Here is a 23,349-nt window from a genome sequence, read left to right on the forward strand (position 1 = left end):
AATAATCTTTTTTATTAATTTTTGGAAAAAAAAAACTGTTTTGTACTTCAATGCACTGCTCTTTCGCGTTCGAACTTATTGAAAGTGCAAGAATAACGATATTTTATTTTAAGAAAATTGAAAACTCTGTTTGGAGGAAAATTTTATGCACGCAATTTTTTATAAACGCGTGCTTATTCGAATTTATCGATCAAACGCGATTATACATCTCGAGCCCTAACGTAGCCGGCATATTTTTCAAAAATTTATTATTCATGCAGAAGAGCTTCTAGCGCCCTTAGTTTTATTTGTGCATCAAACAGAAAATTTTGGAAAAAAAATATCGCATACGTTTTTCAACGGTTGAAGCTCGATCAGATTCCTGATGGAATTCATTTGCCTACCTTTACCAAATGTTTTTCTAAAAAAAAAAATATTGCTTCTGAAAAAATTCTAAAAAATTTTTTTATAGGCATACGTATCAGAGCTTAAAAATTGTATGGAGCTATAAGCGACAGAGTTTATGTGCGCTTATGAATAGTTGTCGATAAAATCAAAATCACTTGTTTTGAAATGGAAATTGTCGATTATTGTTTTTTTTTTATACACGTTAAGCTTAGATGTATGTATATGCATGCAAAAAACAACACAACTATAAATACAGTGCATTAAATTTATAACTCCATTATATTAAAATGAAATTTTATCCAAACGTTTTGTTTTAACAACTTTCTGCTTGAGCGGGGTGCTCTTGTATGTGTAAGTAGTATGAAAATAAAAACAGTTCACACCCCATTTCTGTATTTCAATTTACCATTACATGTATGTATATACATATATACACTGGCGGTCATTAGAATAGACTCGCCTTACTTTGAAGATCTTTGGCTATATTTCCATGATTTATTTTTTGTTTAATATTTTTTTATAAAAGCCTTGCTAGCTATACAAAAAACGCCATATAAATCCTCTTTTCAAACTTCAATACAAAAATTTTAAAAATTCGACAAATTTTCACCAATTTTTTAAACTTTTTATTCAGAATTTTTAAAAAAATTTCTGGCATGCAGTTTTGTAGCCCATTCATAGAAAAAAAAATTTTAAAATTAACAGTATTTTGTAGCCAATCGAAACTTGATCTTTGTTATCCTAAAATTGAATGGTATACAAAACTGGATATCAGAAATTTTTCTACAAATTCTGAATTAAAAGGTTAAAAATTTGGTGAAAATTTGTCGAATTTTTATAATTTTTGTATAAAGTTTGAAAAGGGGATTTATCCGGTGTTTATTGTATATTCAGCTAGACAGGCTTTTATAAAAAAATATGAAACATAAAATAAACCATGGAAATATAGCCAAAACTCTTCAAAGTAAGGCGAGTCTATTCTAATGACCGCCAGTGTATGTATGTAAATTCAAACATTTATCGCCAACTTCACATTTTTCATATTTTACGATTATTTTTCTCTGCACCCTCTTGCCACTGTAACGGTTGTGTGAGCGCCTTCTTAAATGTTAATGGCGTTGAAGATGTGTTAATCATCAAAACAACTAAACAAATTTATGCATACATAATACAAATATTAAGAGCCAATTCTCCGTAACCGCCAACATGAATATCGTATCACGTCGAAACAACATCATTATTAGCTGAGAAAACGTGCACAAATGCAATACATACACACTTCCTTAGATATATATGGCTAAGAAAAATGTACATGGCGGCCAGTTTTCTTGGCACATATTTACTACATACAATAAAAAAGTCGGCCAAAATATGTAGAAATGCAGAAATCTCGACGCTAAGGCCGACTCGCGATGCATATGCTGCTCACTCGCTTCATGAATGCCACTGCATATTGCATAACATTTAGATAAATCGCTTGAGTCACATTGCTACATAAACAAGTGTATGTACATTAGAATGTCTCACGCAAAAAAAGTTGCTGCTTATATATGGCGCCGAACAAAAAAAAAATATTTTGTATGGTGGTGTTCTAAACGTTCAAAATACACCTAAAAGTTCCGTTTGACTCATGAAATTTTTAGCTGAAACCCAGGCTCATTAAACAAGTACTTTGTACTCTAATAAAAGGAAGGTTGCCACCTGTTTGAAAACTTTAATTTAATTTAATTAATAAGATAATTTAAATATTGCAATATGGATATCAAAAAATTTACTGCCGAAACTATTTCTGAGAGGGGTTACAACCTGTTTGAAAAATGTTTATTCATTTTAATTTACAAAATAAATCAAATATTACAATACTGGTTAGTGTCGAACATATATTTGAGTTGCCACCTGTTTGAAAATTTTAATCCAGTTAAATCGATAAGCTAAGATAAATATTGAATTAGTACAACTTTGAAGAAAGTGTGCGATTTGTAGACTTGATTTATAAGATTATAAATAAAATTTACAGCATAAACCGATATTCTACCTACTTTCTAAATACCTTGGAAAATATATTAACTAACACCCACTTTTATAAAAAATAAATAATGCTCCTTAAATCGAAAATTTGTTTGAAAATCTCCTTTCACAAGCTCTTTAAATCTATTTTATTTTTTAGGAATGAGGCCCTAAGAGTTTTGGGGGCGGAGTAACAACACAAAAATACTTTTAAAGCGCAGTGAAGCCGGGTATTTGCTAGCGTTGGCATTTTTGTTAGGTGTTTGACCGAGCTGCTCCAGTGTCTGGTAGACGTCTTGATGATGGAGGCAGAAGTATACTCGAAAGCTTTCCATTGCTTGCCGAGGAGCGACCGCTTTCAAAAAAACTTGTTGTTGTTTAGTGCCGGTGCCAGTGTTGCCAGATGTTTTTTTTTTCAAAAAACTAAGATTCAAACACATTTTTTTTTCGACCAAAAAACTGTAACCTTCAAAACCCAAGGTAGTGTTTAAAAAACTAAGGTTTTTGAATTACATTAATGTACATAAATAAAAAACGCTTAATATAAAATAAAATACATAAACCGTTTAAACAACAAGTAATTTTTAAGTAAAAAACAAAACCGACTACAATTTTCATATAAAAATTTAAGAATACCGTTAATTTCTTCATGAGCCAACTATCAGAAATTACCATGGGACCATCCTAGGCTAGACTTGATGGTCAAAACTGGTTTTATAGTTTGTAATTTCACTTGCCTCTAGCTCAGTTTAGCGTGTAGTAAAAAACTTCTGAAACACATTAGGGGTCTTCACACCGAGCTTATTACTCGGTAACTTGGTGTTGCGTAATTTTTCCCCATATATTCTGTTTGTGTGCGGCGGCCGCTGTGGTGTAGCGGAAACTATTTAATATGTAAATTTGATGGATAAGGGTTAATTTATAATACAGTTTAGTTTATAATTCAAATGCCTTCGGAATATGTATTCAACCATCTACATATACATCATTGTCTTTTTTGAACATGTGATGAAACATGTTGAACAATTCCGGATTTAAACTTGCTCATCTTTTAAAGAAACTAAGTTTTAACGTATCCACTTCTTCGTGGCATTTTCTTTCCAGATCGGTTATTTGTTGTGTTTTATCGCTGAAGCTACGATGAATACGATGTTGGAAAATCTGACCGTGAGAAGCACTCTTCGGAGTCCATAGGCTGTTCGGACAACTTTAATAAATCATGCCTTCTCTGTGATTTTTTTTTTTGCAGGTGCAATTTTGTAGTATTTGAAATTGTTTCAGATTAGTCTCTATAATTACTTTGCCTATTTCTGGATTTGGTTCAAGAGCAGTAAGATTTTTTTTCATCCCTATGATATGGTCCTCTTCGACAATATCTAAGTACCCATTCTTTTTCTTTATCGCACGACAAAAAACGAGTTGAACAAAATGGTGGACGTATCCTTACTATAAATCTACTATTTGCTTTGAAGATACCCTCGCCGACATTATAGCTATCTTCATCTAGATTGCTCATAAATACTTGTTGGCCAGTTGTTCCGATACCATTCATAATTTCCCAAGCAAAACACCGTTCTTCCACCGAACAATATTTCCAATTATCGAAATTTACTTGATTACTTCAAAGTCAACCTTCAAATGCAGGCCGTCACTATAAATCATATGGTGCAGCTGCATTAATTTACCGTTCTCGAATATTTACTCCAAAGAATGCGAAAGCGAATGCGAATGTTAAAATTAATGCGGAAGCTCCACGGTTGCGAATGCGAATGCGAATATTCGCAACAACCCTTCTTCATACCGTCAAAAAGTGACACTGAAGATGGCAAAACGCCGAAAGCGGTTGGTACCTAAACCAAAATCGACAAGATATGACTTCATAAAAATAACCTTTTTTGATATGGCTTGGCCCGGGATTGAACGTGGGTTCTGCCAGGTGATAGAGTACACCTCTGAGAGGAGATAACGGTCAAACAAAAAGCATGATTTGCCGCAAAGCATCGTCTGCCGGGTCCTCCACTGCGGTTATATTTTTTATTCGATTTTCAACAATATAATACACTGAAAAATAATAACCTAATAACCCAGAAGATTTACAATACACAATATACAATATAAAACTTAGTCTTGTCAATTGCATAAGATTTCTTCTGGAAAATTAAAAAATTTTATGTAGGTACATATTTCAGATTTTTTCTTTGGGTAATTTTGAAACACCCTTTGCTTGATTTATGAAACTTATACTGAATTTCCACTAGGCATTAAATGGCAAAAATGACAAATGACAACGTCGGCCATTAAAAAATAATAGTGTCATTACACTAAAAAAACTAATCACTAAGTTCATTTCCACATGGCATTTTTTTAAATGGCTTACATTATTTGTCATTTCAATGACCAAGTGGAAATTCGGCATTATTCTCATATTTTTGGCATTATAAATGAAAACAAACTTTAAGCAACTTGGCCACTTTTTCTTTAGCGACCGATACAACACACGCATGCTCATCAAAATGCTAACAAATCTCATCTGTATACCACATTTGAGATACCTATAACCAATTATTTCACACAGACTACTACATATGCAATTCTTTACAACTCATTCACTGCAATGAAGCATGCAAACACTCGTACAAGTTATATTTATAAACATTTTGTATAGTCTTCCTTATTAAAGTACCCATCGAAGTAGAAATTTGAAAAAGTGAAAAACCAACATCACAAAACTGCTGCGTGCTTGCAAACAATTAATAGGATGATCAAAAAAAAAAAGAAGAATGTTTATAACAAAAGCATTTCTTTCGCCTAAGAATTCAATAATGTTTCGAAACAAAATAGAATAATGAAGCGTCCATCATGAAGCATCGTTAGCATCGATGCTGGGCCAAACTGTGGATGCGCTTCAGTTGCTCAACTTATGCGAAACGGTACGGTCGATTCCACAGACACGGAGTGATCCAAAGAATTCAAGACAAAACGAAAGATAGAAAGAAGCAAACTTAGTTATTTATTTAGAAACCTATATACACCATACATATTTATATATGTATGTATGTATGTGTGCGCATATGTGATTTTATTGTTGGCTACACAGTGTACAAAACATCGAAATTTATTACTTATTGCTGTTCGTCGCCATCGGCAATTGTGCGGCTTAGTGTTCGAAGTGTTACTAAGTTGTTCTTGTGTTGATATTTTATTGTTGTTTAAGCGCAGAGTATAGCATATAGCGCATGCGCGTACGTTGACAGCCGTTAGATGAACGCCCAATAACACAATAGCCTGCAAAGAAAGAGGTAAACACAAAAGCGGCGCGGTAAACAAAAGTTTGTATTGTGCGATTTAATAGCAAAGTTTACGGTAAAATTATTGTTTGAAAAAGGTGTATAGAGAACTCACACACACACATATCTACGCCGCAGAAGCTGACCCAAATACATACAAACGTGTCTAAAATAATATTAGCCTACGACGAAGACAGTGTTTTGCGTGCATAAAAATTTAAATTTGACTCAATGCGACTGCGCAAATCACACCCAAATACTACCACCTGTAAAATAGTTAACACAGTGCACACTGCCAGCCACATAATGTACTCGTGTTATATGTTGCACTTGCTCTTGCTTTCAACATATTGCTGCAGCGCGCAAGCACCAAACACGGTAGATTACTTACCGCTTGGCGCACTCGGCGCTGCTGTAGAAGCGGACGCAAAGCGGATGACTATCGCGCTTCCGCAAGGTTTTAAACCAGAAGCGCCACCACACCAACCAATGCTTTTGCCCTTTGCTACGCCAGCGCCAAGTAGCCCGTCTGGCGGTTGGAGGCCCATAGTTGGCGATGCAGTGACACCACCTCACAGCATTATAATGACACCACCAACGCCGCTGGTACCGCCACCGCTTGCAGTGCTGCAGGATCGCATCGATTTGGGGTCGCGCGAGGAAAACATCGTCCAGCAAGATGGTCCATTATTAGAGTCGATTGTATATGGTACATGGAAGCCGCCGGAGCGTCCGCTGAGTCCCGACGAAATTCAAAAACCTACGGCGCCACCCGTTGCTGCTACGACAGCAATGTACAGCCGCAAGCGCCGTAAGTTGCACTCATTTTAAATTTGCAGTATCTAACTGTTTATTGTGGTAAGTGCTAAAGAATAGATTTGTTAAAATTTACAGCTGCAGCTTCATTGGAACGCCTTGGCGTCGAGCATCCGATTGCTGGCATACAAACTGCCGGCGCATCGCCATTGAATCAGAAATATGAACGCAAACGCATATCGACGACGACACGCGCACAGCATCTCTCCGCCGTCTCTCCACCAACCAAATACTACATACATTTCAATATGTCCGATCTGAATATACTGGAGATGGTCAAACAAATAAATGATTCAATTGACGAAACTTCGGCGCACTTACATACACTGAAAAAGCATACTTGGAAGCATCAGGAAACTTCCGAAAGTTCACTGGAAAATGAAAGTGAAAATGAAAATGAGAATGAAGTTAAATCAGAATCAGAAGCCGAGTCGGAAACGGAAATGCCAACCGCTGACGTTAGCAAAGTGTGGCCAACAGATTTCATAGCTTCATTGGAACGCCAAAAGCTGGCACAACAAAACGTCAGTTATAGTTTTAATGGAGATAGCTCTGATCCGCCGCAAGCATTAAATGGATTAAATATACCAAGCTCCTTGATGCCGGCGTTTAACATCACCAGAGTTGGCGTACCTTATGAGAAACAAAGCCCTGCCGAAGAGCCAGCATTATGTGTACCGCTAACAGTACTTGAACAGGCAGGCGAGGGGGAGGTAATGGAAGTAGAGCGAGTTTATTGCTTTCCACTACCCCCAAGCCATAAAGACACATCGGTAAGGGACGGCACAAAGGCAAAGGTGGAGAATTATACCGATTATGAGGGGATAAATGCGACGGACCGCCTCAATTTGAGTTACTATATACAGATTTTGAGCTTAATTTTAAGTATAATGAATTTCGTTAAACTTAAATTTTCTTGAAAATAAAAAAAAAATGTATTTTTTATAATAAATTTACGAGTATTATTTAACATAAAATTAGATAGTCAAATAGCCAAATTAGAGTTTCTCATAGCATATTTTCACCGAAAGCTTAATTGCAGTAAAGAGCTTTATTAAATCTCCCTTTATACTAGACATTTCCACCGCTTAAAGTAAACTCTAGCATAAAGTAATCTACAAATTGTGCCTAAAGGTGTGTACATTAGGGTGGTCCTTAAATGTAGGCAGCAAATTTTTATATCAGATTAGTGATATAGTATAGTCGAAGATATCACATACAAATTATGGCTCCGATTGGAGTCGGTTAAGGTGTTGCACATAGGGGTAAAAATTCAGATTACCCTATGAAGACGCCTTCTTAACCGACTCCAATCGGCACCAAAATTTTTATGTGATATCTTCGACTTTAGTAGTATCGATTTGGCTATTAAATGAAAAAAAAATTATTAATTTTTTAAGTCTTCATGGAGCATCCGTCCTTGGACCCCATCGCGGCGCGCCTTAATCGACTCCAATCGGGACCAAAATCTAAATGTGATATATTCGACTACGGTAGTATCGATTTTGGGTATGAGTTGGCAAAAAAATGTATTTTAATTTTTTTAACCTCTATAAAGGAATCTGAACTTTGGCCCCTGTGCGACACGGATTAACTGTCTCCAATCGGGACCAACATTTGTAAGTGATATCGGTGACCGTCGTATTACCGATTGAAGTAGTGAGACTGAAAAACATCACTGATTTGATTTTTAAAGACCACCCTAATGTATATAATAGTAAAAACCATATTCTACCGCCTATAAAAAATAATCTAGGTAAACTTTAGCGCACTTGGCTTCCGTGATGCAATTTGCAAGAAATCAGGTAATTTATGTTGTTATGTAAACATAGCTTTAAATCGCCCAAATTAAATTAACATTGTTCTGTAATACAATTAATTTTCTCTTTTAATTACAATTACAACAGATGCTAAGCGTAAATTGCAGTAAAGGTTCGGTGAAAACAGGCTATTATGTGATCTTAGTCAAGTGAACACTGCTCAGAGATATAGCAAAAATTACACAGCTGGACAAATTTTGCCTTTTTTCAATCACGTGAGCAAACCACATCGTTTCTTACAGATTTTCTGGTGCTGAATCCAAATGTGGCCGCATAATTGCTCTAGCACGTTAGGATTTTAAGACATCTTAACCTCAAAGTGCCAAAAACACGTTTTTGCGGATATTTGAGGTTATATTAAGAGAACAACATTTTTTTTTGCTCATTTCTACTTAGGGCATCATTTAGCACTACTCTTCCCCTATATCATTTTCATTTCGTGCGATTCGATTTTGCTTTCTCGAGATATGCCTCTTTCAATGTGCTGTACTTCGGTATTACTTCGTAAGCATGAGTCATCATACCTAATACCGAAGTACGGCACATTAAAACTGGTATATCTCGAGAAAGGGAAACGAAAATGAATTTTAAAGGAGAAGAGTAATACTAAATGATGTGCTAAGTAGAAATTACTTAAAAAGTTTGTTGTGTCATAGTATAACCTCAAATATCGCCAAAAAAAAAATCCGTCTTTTAGCACCTTGAGGTTAGGATGTCTACAAACTCTGACGTTCTAGAGAAATTCTGCGGCCATATTTGGATTGAGCGCTAGGAAATCTACCAGAAACGATGTGTTTTACTCAGGTGGTAAAATTTTGTTGAACTGTGTTATTTAGAAATTTTGTAGTTTAAATGCAATTTTCAAAGTAAGTAGTTAAGATCTGGTGAAATTTGATCAAGAGACATTCAAAGTGAAAAATTTTGAGTATTTAGCTTTTGAAATTTTTATATTGAAATTTTTTTTTTAGTGAAACTACTTTTGTATCAGTTAGAATGGGAATCAAGGTTTTTCAGCGGGGCTATTCTCAAACGATTTACAGCCATTAGTGCTGTGCGGTTCCGAGTATTTGAAAACCGGCTTCTGTCGAGTCCGGTTCCAAGGAGAATCGGAAATTTAGACCGGTTACGGTTCTCAAAAAAGTGCTAACGGAAATAGGCCTTATCGAAATAGCTTAAGAAAAAAGTTTAGAATTTTGTTTTTGAACTCGATTTCTTTTTATATTTTTGTTATAGAGTAAAGCAAAGAAAATAAATACATACATACATGTATAATATATTCATTCCTTAGTTGTTATTTGTGTTTTAAAAATAAAATACATAAAATTAAATTTAAATAAGCCTTTAGTATTTCATTAAAAAAAAAAGTATTGTTTCCATTTGAAAACTTGAATTTTTCGATTTTGCCGATGTTCTTTTTTTACAAGCTTTTGTTTTACTTGCTCTGTATGTATGTTTGTATGTTTGTTTGGGTCAAATCTGGCAATCCATTTTTAACCTACTTCTTGATGACCTAGGGACTTGAAAATTCACAGTAGGCTTAAAACGCCAACCACAATGCAATACGAAAGATGAATTAATACGATAGGTGGCGCAGGAGTCGAGATATTTCAAAAACCCGTATTTGTAATCCGATTCGGTTCATATTGTATTAATTAGATGAAAAGGAATAACTCCAAACAAATGTTGCCGATAAATGATGCTGGAAAACGAAGCCTAAATGTACCCCATAACTATAAACAAATGTACAAAAATTTATTCCTTTATTTTATTATTTATTTATTTAATTATTATAACATACTTCCACAGTCTACTTATTATGCATTCAAATCGCAGCTGACAGCAATTTGAAAACGTCAGAGATGAGGAAAAGAACTAGCATAACATTAAAATCACAAAAAAAAAATTGTACGTCAACTCAGAACTTCATATTATGTAAACAACCCGAATTTCAAGTCGATAGCATCAAAAACAACGACGTTGTTGTGAGTCGGTCAGATCGGGTATATGACGGCTATATGATATAGTACCTCGAACCAAACGAACTTTGTAAAGCATATCTAAATTGAATTTCGCTCTGATATCTTCATATTTAGACTTTATGCAACAATAATCAATTTTTAGCCCAGTACGCTTATTTTCGATTCTGTAGGATCCGGTTTCGGTTCTTTTGGAATGATTTTTCAGGTATTTTTACTTATTCTTTCGGTTATTCTAATCATTCATCATTTCCCGATTCTTCAGGAACCGATTTTCGGTTCTTTTAGGATCGAGTTTCGGTTCTTCCAGAACCGATTTTCAGTTCATTTCGAATTGAGTTTAGGTGCTTCCGAAATTGTGTTTCGTTTTTTTTTTTGGAGAACCGTTTTTCGGTTCTTTTGGAATCGAGTGTCGGTCCTTACGGAGCGGTTTTTCGGTTCTTGTAAGAACCGAACCGGTCGGTTCTTTAAAGGACCCGGTTCTCCTGTTCCAGTTCCTCGATTCTGTGCATCACTAACAGCCACCGCGCCAAAGAACTGTCAAATATCCCCATGCCCAATTTTTATGAAACATACCACAATAACGCAGCGCTTGGATCTACACTATGTTTCGTTCGCGTGAAATTACATTGCCCTTGGGCAACACTGATCAGAGTCATCAGAGGCTTTTCGCAGAGTAGAGTCGTTTCTCCCTTGCTTTGGTCACTTGTGATAGGCGACCTTTTAATTAGACTACATGAGTGTGGACACGATGCTGTGGGTTCCGCGGATGACCTGGAAATTATAGTAACGGACAATTTCAGCAGTACTGTCTTGGACGTTACAAGTGCAGTTGTTCCAGGTGCCCAAATTGGTGTGCCTATAAGGGCATCAGCATAAATCCTCAGAAGGCTGTTTTTGTACCGTTTATAACAAGGTATGAATCAAAACTTGGTTCGGTTACTCTAGGAGGGACAGTGCTTACAGTTTTTTCAGTTAATATTGAGCAATCGTGAGCTTTTCATATCAGGGAAACTCCCTATGAGGGCTCACGCAACCGAATATAAGTATTACAAAATTAAACAGCTCGGAGGCATGGATAATGAAAACACTTGGCATTTCCAATTAGCGTCAGTTGGCACTGAAGAGAAACGAATGGCGTGCTGTTTTGGACTCGGCGAAATCGCTTAGGCGGTTACAGCGCCAATAGAAAAGAAGAAGAAGAAATAGAATTGGGAAGAAGCTGCTGATCTTTGTCAACTACTCATATAATTTGTTTGAGTCCATGCGGTAGAGAGGAGTGCCAAATGGTGACGAAAGCTTTCGACAGGTCCAACCTAACCACGTGTTTATGGAAGTGTTGAGCAAATTTCTCCGGTTTAAGTAGTGCGACCACTCTCCACAAATCAGGAATAACGAGAATAGCAATCGAGATCGAGAAATTGTGAACCTTTAGGTATTCTACTGTTACTCAATTTTGTCTGCATCAGTATGCCTATTTCGTCGGGGTCATTGGCTTTGGAGGCTTTTGTTTTCCCGATGCCCACCATCCCAACTTTTCTGTTGATTAAAGTAAGGCACGCTGTGGATTTTATCAGATTCTTGATCACGAAATTTTTGGCATATTCCCCCAAAGGACACCATATAAAGTGTCCTCTGAAGTAGTTCCACGCTTCGGATCTGACAAGGTGCGACCACCGGGATCATTCTGGCGAAGATGGTAACACTTATACGCCAGTACACCGATAAGACGATGTCACTTGCGAGCTTGACAGAAGGGTTGAGGTGTGAAGCAACTTCGTCTCTTGGGCCATAGCTCAGAGTATTCCAATCCGACACGTGACAACGTTTACTTCTTCAGTCTTACTCTGTGGTGCATTGGATTTCAATTACAGTATTTTAGTCTTCTTAGGTGTCTGGCAGCGATTCGAGAAGTGTGGAATAAAAGGGGTTGGCAACCTTGTACTTATTCTTCCTGCCGCTTATGTAGTTATGGGCTATTGGTGGTCGTTGGCAGTATCGCGTCAACATAAATCTACAACACTCTCAAGGGAATTAGAGCGGTATGAAGGTTGTGGAAGAATAGGAGTATGGCGGAAGTTTTGTTGCTCATGAGAGCTCCGTTAAGCCATAGAAACTCCCTGGGCTAGAGCGTACCTGTGCGAGTTGTTGGCAGCGGTGGAGGCAGTGAGTGCCCTTTAGCTCTGGCAGCAAGGAGCCACCAACCGTTTGGTAGAGGCCTTTTGTGGTCTGACGCCAGAAGAGGTATTTTGATGCCTTTTTGGGGTTCGCCGATCCAAATGGGGTCAAGTCGCAGGGACGAAAACCCATGGTCGGGAGCTATTCCGGTGCATTGAACCGGCTGTCGCGGGAATTTAGATACCTTCATCTGTTTAAGTTGGAATGGAGCCTTCTTAGACATATTCAGCAGATATAGGTTTCTAGTCTGGGGTTGGACCCGATACCAGGCAAAATTAAAAGAGTCCGAAGCCACTTCGCTGCATCTCAACTACAGCGCTTCATAGAGTAAACCCAGTAGCACTCGAGTAGAACTGTTAGTCGTGATAAAATATAGTCGGATTTTTGTTTCAAGAAATGTAACCTTCTGCCACACTAAGTACTTGTGTCGTTTATATGACTCTTCAGATTTTTCTACCAGAAAAGTAGCAGAATAATAGTTTGGCCTGGCGCTCATTTGCTGGTTTTTTGAGTTGAGAAACACTATCAGAATATAACTTATGTATGTCGGCAAATTGATTTAAATTTTTTATATGTATATACATAATTCTATTTTACGAGAGGCAGGTGCGTATTTTGCCAACACTGTGCGAATAATATACTACAATACACAACACCCTGTTAACTACCCAGGTGTGAAACAGCTGATCAGCTGTAAAGGTTTATCATTTGGCACAAACAATTCGCGGTCATCACGTCAGAATTTAGGAAACTTTTTCGACCTCGATCTTGAACTAGAACGTGCTGTCGTGAGCAATATTTTACATAACGATGAAGAGATGACAAAGAAATTCTACATCAGACTACAACTAATTAAAATATACACTTAACTAAATTTCGCTGCAGTCTTAAAACATTAAGTTGTCGCATTGTGTGTGCCTCGTTGGTGATTACAAAACAAAAGTGCAAAATGATGAAGGCAATAGGCATAAGCTCCCGTTTGAACCTTGGCGCTGATTATCAACATGTACTTCTGGCACTACATTCGCAAACCTTCGCTCAAAGGCGGCATATAAGCCCCTTGTCTGTGTACAACAAACGCGTTGAAAGCAAGGAATTGATGCCAGACACTGAACAGGAAGCGACTACGCAAAGGCTGGAAGCACTTTACAATAGCATACAGAGTTATCGACCAGCTCAGAAAGCTACTGGCGGTGGGTTTTTAAGCTCTTTACTCAGAGGCGGTAGAAATAAAAATGGAGTGGAGTTAAATGTAGGCGACGATGTACCTCAGGGACTGTATATATTCGGAAGTGTTGGCGGTGGTAAAACTACTCTAATGGATATGTTCTTTGATGCATGCACTGACGTAAGAATATACTTATGTACAATTTATTTGAAGGCCTTTTTAGTTTCATTTTGTATGAACTATTTAACATTAGATTAAAAAAAAGCAGCGTGTCCATTTTAATTCATTCATGACGGATGTACACAAACGAATACATGTCACGAAAGAGCAAAGAGGGCCTGCTGACCGCGCCTTTAACACAGAAAGCCCAATACCTTATGATCCCACACGTCCGGTAGCTGATCAAATAATAGCGGAGTCTTGGCTTATTTGCTTTGATGAATTCCAAGTGACTGATATTGCGGATGCTATGATATTAAAACGTTTATTCACTCATTTATTTAACGATGGCCTTGTCATGGTAGCTACGAGTAATCGACATCCTGAGGAATTGTACAAAAACGGTTTGCAGCGTAGCAATTTTCTGCCTTTTATCGATATATTGCAGCACCGTTGCAAGGTTAGCGAATTGAACAGCGGCATTGACTATAGGCGCATTGCTCAATCGGGATCAACAAATTACTTTGTGTATGTATAAAATAATGAAACAGATTTGTGATAAATAATACTATTATTGATACTATTATTTCTTAACATGTACATTCACTTTAGCAAATCGGAAACGGACGCTGATGCCGAAATGAATCGCATGTTCAAAATTCTTTGTACACAGGAAAATGATATTGTGCGACCACGCACCATAACCCATTTCGGAAGAGATTTGACTTTTCAAAAAACTTGCGGACGTGTCTTAGACAGCAGCTTCAACGAGCTCTGTGATCGCGTATGTGACAAAAATGCATAAACCACTCTGACCTTGTTTATTATATGAGATTTCTTTGTACTTTAGCCTCTGGCGGGGAGTGATTACTTGCAAATCGCACAACTTTTCCATACAGTGCTGATAAACGATGTGCCTAAGATGAATTTATTTATTAAGAGTCAAATGCGTCGATTTATTACGCTAATTGATACGCTTTACGATAATCGTGTGCGCGTGGTTATCTCCGCCGAAACGCCGCTAGCATCACTTTTTGACATTACAGACAAGCCAGCAGGTCTAGCGGATTCTGAGCGTACTCTAATGGACGATTTGAATATTCAACAGGGCTCTGTGAGTAAAATGGAGGAAGTACCAATAACATACATATATTTTAATACGCTTATTTTTCCTATAATCTTATAGAAAGAATCTACGGCTAATTATTTTACTGGCGACGAAGAAGCTTTTGCATTCGATCGCACAGTATCGCGCTTATATGAAATGCAAAAGAAGGAGTATTGGGAGCAATGGGCTAAGCATCGTTGAAAAGTTTTGTATATTGTTCGAACAGCACACAACTTGGCCAGTGACCATACATGCATACATATGTACTTAATTTAAATTTTAGTTAAAGACCAAAAACATCATTTTAAGTTAAACAAATTTGCCAGGCTTTTTTGTAGTTTAATGTACTCTGATTCGAGTATATTTTAATATTTTTAGGCTCAAAGCTTAAAATTATTATTTATGTTGATACACACGTATGTATAACTGCATATATTTAATTTGTTAGTCGAAGCAAACCCTGCCACATATTTAAAGAAAACGCTTTAATAATAGTATTATTCAGAAAATATTTATTTGCTAAAGCAATATTAGCCAATTTTAAGTAACTAAGAGATAGCAATTACTGTACAACGATAAAAGCAATAAAATGTTCATACATACATACACATGTACATATGTAAAAAAAAATGTCGTTTATATATTTATATTTATTCATTTTTAGATATCTTTTACATCTTTCAGGCAAAGGCGTCTTAATAGATGGAAAGTTGTAACACAAAATACTTTTTATCTCGGTTTTTAACATTTTGAAGCCAAATCATAGAATTATGACTCATAAACACAATTTTTTTGGTTTTTATAAACTTCGTTTTCACAACCAAAAAAACAAGATTTTTCAGCACACTCTACACTAGTTTTTTTTTACTTACGACAGTTGTTTAGGAAAAGAGTGTTATGTAACAGTCCATAGTGCTTCGAATCAAATTTTTGATCGTAATTTATAAAGTCAGCGGTTTACCGAATGTAGCGTGCCAAAGAATCTGACAGCTAACTGCTGCCAGATTCTGATTAGAGTTCATGATTCAATAATGAAAGGTTTTGTAAGAAAAACTTTCTCTCGCTCTAATTTTATCAATGACACTCCCACCCTACTCCTAAAAACAAAAACAGTGATATTTCTTTTCCGAATTTCCTTGCAAGTTTTAAGAACATTTTTAAAATGTTAGTAGTGAAATTTTTACTTTTTAAATTTGAAGAAATGTTTGTTCTTCATTCGCTGGCGCCAACAGGACAAAATGGGTGAGAATCGTTGGACTACAGAAATTCAATGTAGGCTAAAGAGACGAAATTCCCTTAAAGGCCGAAATGTATTTGTCGATATTCTTGGAGACCTCTTGATTCTGCCAAGTCGCTGTAAAGTAAAGCGTACAATGGTTTTGGTAAATAAGCCAACGAAGGTATTTAGGTATTGTCCTCCACAACACAATCCTAGTGTCTCCGAATGAGACTTTGACGCATAGGCCCAATCGTCACACGACAGCTCGGTTTAGTCAATGGCGCGAAGTAATTGCACACCTAAAAGGTGTACGCACGAGGCGAACGTTGGCTGGCGACCAACTTTGTTGAAAGCGATTTAGTTGAAAGGCCGTTCAACTAAAAGTAGAACGCAAAGTTGAACAATGCAAACGCCTTTTTATGGCGAATATTTTGATATTTTTTTATATTTTGATATTTTTAGTCATTCAAATTTTTTTTCGTGCAACCCGGCGTGAGGTGAACGCAAAAGTTGCCTGAAAATCGCCTCGTGCGAAAACCCCATTACGCCACTTCTCATTTGACGATGTAGATCACGTTCCCTATCTCAGTCGTTCAGTAGCTGCGTGTCATTTTTATTCTTCCTGAGTTCGTCCGGCACGAATCGCCAATTGCGGCTGTGTAAGCCAGTGTTGAATATTCTCCCCAGAACATTAAAAGTGCGACATCAAAGAATTCGAATTACCATATTCGAAACAATCGAGCCATAACCGCGAAAGAAACGTAAGCTCCAAATTTTTTTATTTGCCGTTTTTTTTTTAAATAAATATTGCATATTTTCCACAAACAAATAGCTTCTTCATATCCATCATCTGGCAAACAAATACAACAATAAAAGCTGAAAGTGGACCATCCCTCGAGTTATGCGCCATCTGACGTTCGCAAGTTTGGTATATATGTACATAGAAATATTTATTTTTAATAACAATTGGGGGTTATATTCGATGTAAATAAGCTTGTTTAAATTAAGCAATTAAATCAAATTCGTTTTTGTTTTAAAATACCACCATTCACTATTATCCACACCTTTTTATGGAATTTAGCTCCCATTTTAGGAAGTGTGATTGAATTCTTCCCCTTTTTCTCCTGCTTCCATTAATCATCCCTGTGGGTGGGAGTGCCAAATTTTAGAAAAAAGCTACTTACAAAACCTTTAATAATTGAATCATGATTAGAGTTGTTGATAGCTGTTCACGCACCGTCATTTCTTATCAACAAGTGCACTGGAACAGAAGATTCGATAATTAGTATATGTATTAAATATGAAAGTGAATGCAATTTTACCATTTGGTATGTATAAAGTCCTAAATAGAAAATATTTCCAATATAAATCAAAACAACAAATTTTAGACGAGTCGCTGCTCGATTGTGTGATCTCTAGTCGTCAGTTGGAACAAATTGCTGCAGAAATTTCCAAGCGGGGCAGCGTATCGGGCCTTAATCGAGTAGTATGGGCGTTAAAAGCACTTACCTTGACCGATTCGACCACGTTGGGCGGCGATGACACCGCTGCCAACGTTCGCAGTCTGTGCCAGCGCGCTGCATTTCCTATACCAGAGCATATATTGCTGCAGCTTGGTGTCAAACCGACACTGCTTCCGCATATACACACGGCCGCCGTATGTGTATATCCAGCGCGTGTTGTCGATGCCACTGCGAAGTTGAAGCAATTAAACAAATATAATGTTATACCAATAGCGTCCGTGGCAACCGGCTTTCCAGCTGGGCAATATGGGCTGGATTCGCGTCTGAGCGAAATCCACTTTGCTATTGAGTCAGGGGCCACAGAGATTGATATTGTTATAAATCGTCAATTAGCACTTGTAGGTGATTGGAAGGGTGTCTACAACGAGGTGTGCACTATGCGCAAAGCTTGTGGTGAAAGAGCGCATCTGAAAACAATATTAGCCATAGGGGAACTGGGTAACATGGAGAATGTAAAATAATTTTGTTTTACTGTGTACATCAAGTGATAAAATTATAATTTTTTAATTCGTTCAGGTATATAAGGCGTCTATGGCCTGCATGTTAGCTGGCGCTGACTTCATCAAAACATCTACCGGCAAGGAGACTGTAAACGCAACACTCCCAGCTGGATTGGTAATGATTTATGCTATACAAGAGTTTGAACGCCGAAAAAACATTTTGGTGGGGCTAAAGCCAGCGGGTGGAGTGCGCACGGTCCCCGATGCAATTGCTTGGCTTACACTCGTGAAAGAAACTTTGGGCGCACGGTGGTTACAACCTAATCTTTTTCGCTTTGGTGCATCTGGACTGCTAGATAAAATTGTGGAAGCTGTTAATGAGCTTGTCAAAGGTCAGCAAGTGGCAGACAGTAACAGTGCTGACGCCAAGGTAGCTGCAAAATAATTAATGCAGTTATGTATTAAAATTTTCATTCTGGAAATGCAGACATTTAATTTTAAACATTTTGATAAAATATTTCGCACGTTTAATAATATAACGAAGTATTTCAAAATTTCAATTTTGTGGGAAAACGCAATCAAAGTTTTACCAATTCATACAAATGGTATAGAAAAAACAGATGGAAAGACACCTATCTTCGCCATATTTGGGAAGTTTGGTTATCTGTTAGGCTGAACATGTTCTACATATCAAGCTTATTAACTGCATAATGAAATCTCCAAAAACGTAAATTTCGAGTTACATCTCTATATCGCTAGCTTAGAGTGAAAAGTAGCTAAGTTCCAATTTAAAAATTGTACAGGAGAGGGAAAAAACTTGTATAGCCATTTTCTGCAAGTATTTCGCAAAACTTTCCCTGTTTAAAGCAAAGCCAAACTCTATACGAATCAGAAAGTTTCGATCTTTTTAAAAGATTTCGACCTATTTTAGCCTTATTGCATTTTCTGAGCTTTTTTGGACTTAGCAAAATATCCTTTCTATGAATATAAACGAGAAAACATAAAACAAGGACCTTCATTTTCGAATCGACGCATTTTTAATTTCTCTAGCAAATTTTCACTCTAAGCTATTATATTATTAAACGTGCGAAATACATATTTTTTTTTTAATTCGACTATTAAACATTAAATTATTGGATGTCATTTTAACCTCTCAAAGACTGGTATCTGCTGGTATCTAAAGCACAAGTGATTTTGCTGCCAATATTTGCATCGCCATTTCAGATGTGTTGATTTTATTTGAAATTATACCCCACACACATTGGTTTTTTGGTAAATTTTTACAAGATACCTATTTATGTACATTTGATTTACATGATAATAATAAATTATGACTGAACCTTTTAACTAGACTTTGGACACGCGGTGTGCTACTTGCCCAGCGGCCGAAGCCAATAAGTCCTCCTCGCCACCCTCTTCACCCTGATTGAGAAACTCTTCTTGCGCCTGCGTACCATTGCTCTCGACATGTTCCTCCTTATGGGGTTGATTATTGGGTATTTTCACTTGCATATCAACGCCAAAGAAAGAGTCATCAAAGTTAATACGATTGCGTTCATCGTGTAGTAAATATACTGCTTTCGGCAATCGACCACTAGCATCGTTTAAGGCTTCCTTTTCGAAAGCATTTAACCATTTTACATTAACTTGTTTGGTACCAGCATTAAATTTTTTCGGTAACTTTTTAGGTTTTGCAGCATAGTAATTGGTTTGATCACCTCCTTTGCCTGGAGCTGGTGGTGGCACAATATGCTCCAAACGTTTACTCTTGGTATCCAATTTGCCATGATCATAATCGAAGAGTGGCATGTAGAAATTGAACGGTTGCACCGAGGGCGGTTGAATTTGCCGATAGGGAGTTGCCACTTCAGAAGCAGCAACTAAAGGTTGTAATTGACTTTTTTGCTGTGCTGCCATTGATTTTGATTCGTCTGAAACGTAGGCATTTGGTCGGAAGAGTTCACCCGCACGACGCAGCAATGATTCGAAATCCTCAAGTGTAATATAATGCGGTTGCATAAGTTGCATATCTTCAATAGGATATTTTGGTGTAACAGTAACTGTTGCTGCTTGACTGTGAGACATTGACTGTCGCTCAGATAGCTTTGATGGTGCTGCTACAGCGATGCCTAACATCAATAGCCAATGAAACTGAAGGAAAATAATAGGCCAATGAAATTTATGCAACTAAATAACATTTTCCACACTCACATAAATCACGCTTTTAGTCATCATTCACGTATTTGTACTTTTTAAAATAACGATAACTTCGATACAGCTTCGCTTACTGACTCGTAATATAGTACAATCACCGCGTCGGAACGTTAAATAAAACTCCAGCAGGCGCACAATGCCATTTATATCATAGGAAAAGCGTCACAACAGAAAAGAAAGCATGTGGGGTAGTTATCCACACATATACCAAAAACGGAAGCTCGGAAGTCAAATCAGCGCGGGCAACTCAAACCAGTCTGTATACAAAGTGGGAAATTAAGTAAATAGTGCGCTCTTGCAGTGGTATGCCTGCCTGCCCACGGGGAAGTGAACTTATTTAGCTGTCTTTAATGTGTGTTTTTGTATTATTAAAAGAAAAATAGTTAATATAAGTGAGTATATGGTTAAATAATAAAAAGTATGCGAACAACTTAAATTCATTTAAAGTTTTTATTTTGCAAAGCTAGTCTGCAAACTGCTCCCAACCAGCATCGGCCAATTCAACAAACAGCGATCGTAATGATGTTAATGTAACACCAGCAAAAATTACTGTCAAACACAACAAAACCGGCCGCGAAAAGCTTGCGAAAACTGGAACCAACTGTCGCGTGTCTGCTTTGGATGCGAAATAAAACAAAGATGCTATTGTTTAAACTGGCTCTGATAGATGCAGAAAACAAGTCGCACAGCTAAAGTCAATAGTTGCGGCTCAAAATGCGCACGCTCATATGTACATATGTACATACATACATACATACATAAGTGCTGCGAATATTTAAGCTAAGGAAACATGCAGGTTTGTATGAATATTCACTTATGGTGTGTATACATGCAGGCAATTGTTGATATGAGCATATTTAACTAAAAGAAGTAAAAAGCTAAATAACGAATTTTAAGAGCGATCTTTTAATGCGAAATATAGTCAGTATTTCCAATGTAGCAAGCATAGCATTTCAAAAATTTTCCTGCCACGAGCTCGCAAGAGTACATTGACATGCCGTTGAAGCTGCATATTTATTTTACCATTATAATCAGCCGCGAAAGTGACTACTGCATCTCACACCTGCAATAATCAAAGCTGCAATCTTAGTGAACTTGCTCGCATCTAAATACAAGTTCAAAGTTATTACAGCTTGATTTTAAGTAAAATCATAGACAACTATGGACGCGTTAAATGCAAAGATATATATATATATATTTTAGCTAATACTCAAACAGGAAATATTAAACAATAATGCAGCTACCAACATACAAGGACGCAGATGCAATATAAACGATGAAATATGTTTTGAAAAAGTTTCGCGTTAAGAAGTTAATTGTTGTATGCGACAAAATGAAAATACCTGCTTATGAAAAAAATATTGTATTACATAAAATGAAATACAAACAAATGGTGATAATGAAAATCTGGTATTTTATACTGAATATACAATATGTAATGGGAAAATAGTAGGTTGAGCTGGCTGTGTTAGACCCGGTCTTACGCAGAAACAATTGAAATCGTAATTTTCCACAAATCAACTTACTTAAAACCAAATTAGGTTTATCGCAAATTCCACGTAAAAAACTATGCATTCTCAAAAGTTATACATGGTATTAGCAATCACCTGATTTTCCATTATACGAATGCAAAACAATTTATTCATTTATTTTTACTTACTCCAGATATAAAATATTTCGTTAAATCTTCCTTTATTTCTAATCAATCACTACTAAACTCGTACCAGCTCAGGCATGCCTTCCATGATAATTTGTAATGCTTTCAAGTCCTTTGTTACGACTTCTGTCAGTACTTCCATCGCTTTCTGCTGCATAGCCAAAAATGATTTCATTTCCTCCTCACTATCCTTGTCTATAGCATATTCACTACCACCGCTGAAAGCATATTGATTGCGTTGCATGCGCATTTGGGATAAAAGTTCGCTGAGACGTCCCTGTAAACACAAATTAATTAAATAAATTAATGTTTGTTGAGGCATGACACGTTAAAAATTACAAGTTTATCCACATACCTTAAATTGTGTTGGAGCTGATACTAAGGCTTGCATATTTTCGAGCTTTGTTCGTAGCGCCTCCTCTTCTGGTGTTAATGCCAGTCCGATTTTGCGAGTGCACTCTTGCTTTACGATAATCTATACATAAGAGCATTACATCAAATCGTTTTAATAAATTTTGTTTTCCAAAAAAAAAAAAAAAATTTAAGAAAATTACATACTTTTAATATATTATGACTTAATTCTGCTAATTTTCGCTTGTGCTCCATTATTCTTGCTGTTGCTGCAGTATGTCTTTGCCTTAATTCAGCCAAGTCCTTTTCTACTTTCTTTAGATATAGCGCATGTGTTTCTGTTTCATGCTCTTGACACTTTGTGCGCCATTTGAGGTCATTGAACCCAATCATTGGTACTGGTATGAACTTAGATTTGTCTGGATTATCCAATTTGGCTTGACGCCACATGCGCGGATCAATGCCCTTTGGTGGATTCTCTAAATATTCTTTAAGTTGATCTTCGTCGGGCAAAACCAATGCCAGCACTTCAGCAATACCAAGAGTGGCTAATTGTGCTTTCATGTTCGCCTGATTGAGATAGCTGGAAACTTCGGTGGCGAGTATGCGTTTCGTTTCGTTAGGGGACATTTGGGAGCGCTCCTCTACGTATATGACTAACTGACACTTATTCTGTTCATGCTCTTTGCTGGACTCAATATTTATAGCCAAGTTCGGTTTATTGCCAAAGACGCTGTTAAGTGAGGTCATAATTTGCTGTTGTTGAGCTCTAAAAAAATGTGTTTACATGTTAAAAGACATTTAAAATATGCAGTTATGTACTAATTATTTTCTCACTTTACATCCACCGGTTTATTAAAATTCAGCGCGACCAATCCCATTTTATTATCTTTTCCCGGTAAGCGGCTATAGCCCATTGCCTTGAAACGGCATAAATAATTTTGGGGCGTAATTTCGACCGGAACTGCATTTTGTGAGTAAAACGATTTTCCGGTACCCCACAGAGCTTGCAGGTAATTCCATTTGGCAATAATGGTGT

The 23,349-nt window shown here is 36.9% G+C and overlaps 5 protein-coding genes across 5 annotated transcripts in view; 3 read left to right on the top strand and 2 right to left on the bottom strand.

The window, feature by feature from the left end:
- The first annotated feature begins 5,588 nt into the window (after positions 1–5,588).
- Positions 5,589–8,427, top strand: LOC118743851. Its single transcript, XM_036476615.1, has 3 exons — positions 5,589–6,492; positions 6,576–7,382; positions 8,405–8,427. The coding sequence occupies exons 1-3, from the start codon at positions 5,913–5,915 to the stop codon at positions 8,425–8,427; spliced, it is 1,410 nt and encodes a 469-aa protein (XP_036332508.1). The 5' UTR covers positions 5,589–5,912.
- A 4,737-nt stretch (positions 8,428–13,164) lies between these two features.
- Positions 13,165–15,536, top strand: LOC118742868 (putative ATPase N2B). The gene is made up of 5 exons (XM_036475275.1): positions 13,165–13,819; positions 13,893–14,326; positions 14,411–14,582; positions 14,649–14,912; positions 14,985–15,536. The coding sequence occupies exons 1-5, from the start codon at positions 13,421–13,423 to the stop codon at positions 15,105–15,107; spliced, it is 1,392 nt and encodes a 463-aa protein (XP_036331168.1). The 5' UTR covers positions 13,165–13,420; the 3' UTR covers positions 15,108–15,536.
- Positions 15,537–17,337: 1,801 nt separating this feature from the next.
- On the top strand, positions 17,338–19,432 carry LOC118742869 (deoxyribose-phosphate aldolase). Its single transcript, XM_036475276.1, has 3 exons — positions 17,338–17,453; positions 17,514–18,100; positions 18,165–19,432. The coding sequence occupies exons 1-3, from the start codon at positions 17,426–17,428 to the stop codon at positions 18,531–18,533; spliced, it is 984 nt and encodes a 327-aa protein (XP_036331169.1). The 5' UTR covers positions 17,338–17,425; the 3' UTR covers positions 18,534–19,432.
- Positions 19,198–20,628, bottom strand: LOC118742870. Its single transcript, XM_036475277.1, has 2 exons — positions 20,300–20,628; positions 19,198–20,239 (listed from the first exon to the last, which is right to left on the bottom strand). The coding sequence occupies exons 1-2, from the start codon at positions 20,321–20,323 to the stop codon at positions 19,436–19,438; spliced, it is 828 nt and encodes a 275-aa protein (XP_036331170.1). The 5' UTR covers positions 20,324–20,628; the 3' UTR covers positions 19,198–19,435.
- A 1,292-nt stretch (positions 20,629–21,920) lies between these two features.
- The window catches only part of LOC118742872 (probable nucleoporin Nup54), a 2,799-nt gene continuing 1,370 nt past the window's right edge, over positions 21,921–23,349 (bottom strand). Inside the window, exons 4-7 of the mRNA XM_036475279.1 lie at positions 23,148–23,349; positions 22,518–23,079; positions 22,315–22,434; positions 21,921–22,236 (exon numbers count right to left, since the gene is read on the bottom strand). The exon at positions 23,148–23,349 is cut by the window's right edge and continues 30 nt beyond it. Coding sequence (XP_036331172.1) covers positions 22,015–22,236; positions 22,315–22,434; positions 22,518–23,079; positions 23,148–23,349 — 1,106 coding nt within the window. The 3' untranslated portion in view covers positions 21,921–22,014. The remainder of the gene's footprint in view (positions 22,237–22,314; positions 22,435–22,517; positions 23,080–23,147) is intronic.

The sequence above is a fragment of the Rhagoletis pomonella genome, unplaced genomic scaffold (genome assembly GCF_013731165.1).
Source record: "Rhagoletis pomonella isolate Grant_MI unplaced genomic scaffold, Rhpom_1.0 Rhpom_scaffold_00007, whole genome shotgun sequence".
NCBI classification, from domain to species: Eukaryota; Metazoa; Arthropoda; class Insecta; order Diptera; family Tephritidae; genus Rhagoletis; species Rhagoletis pomonella.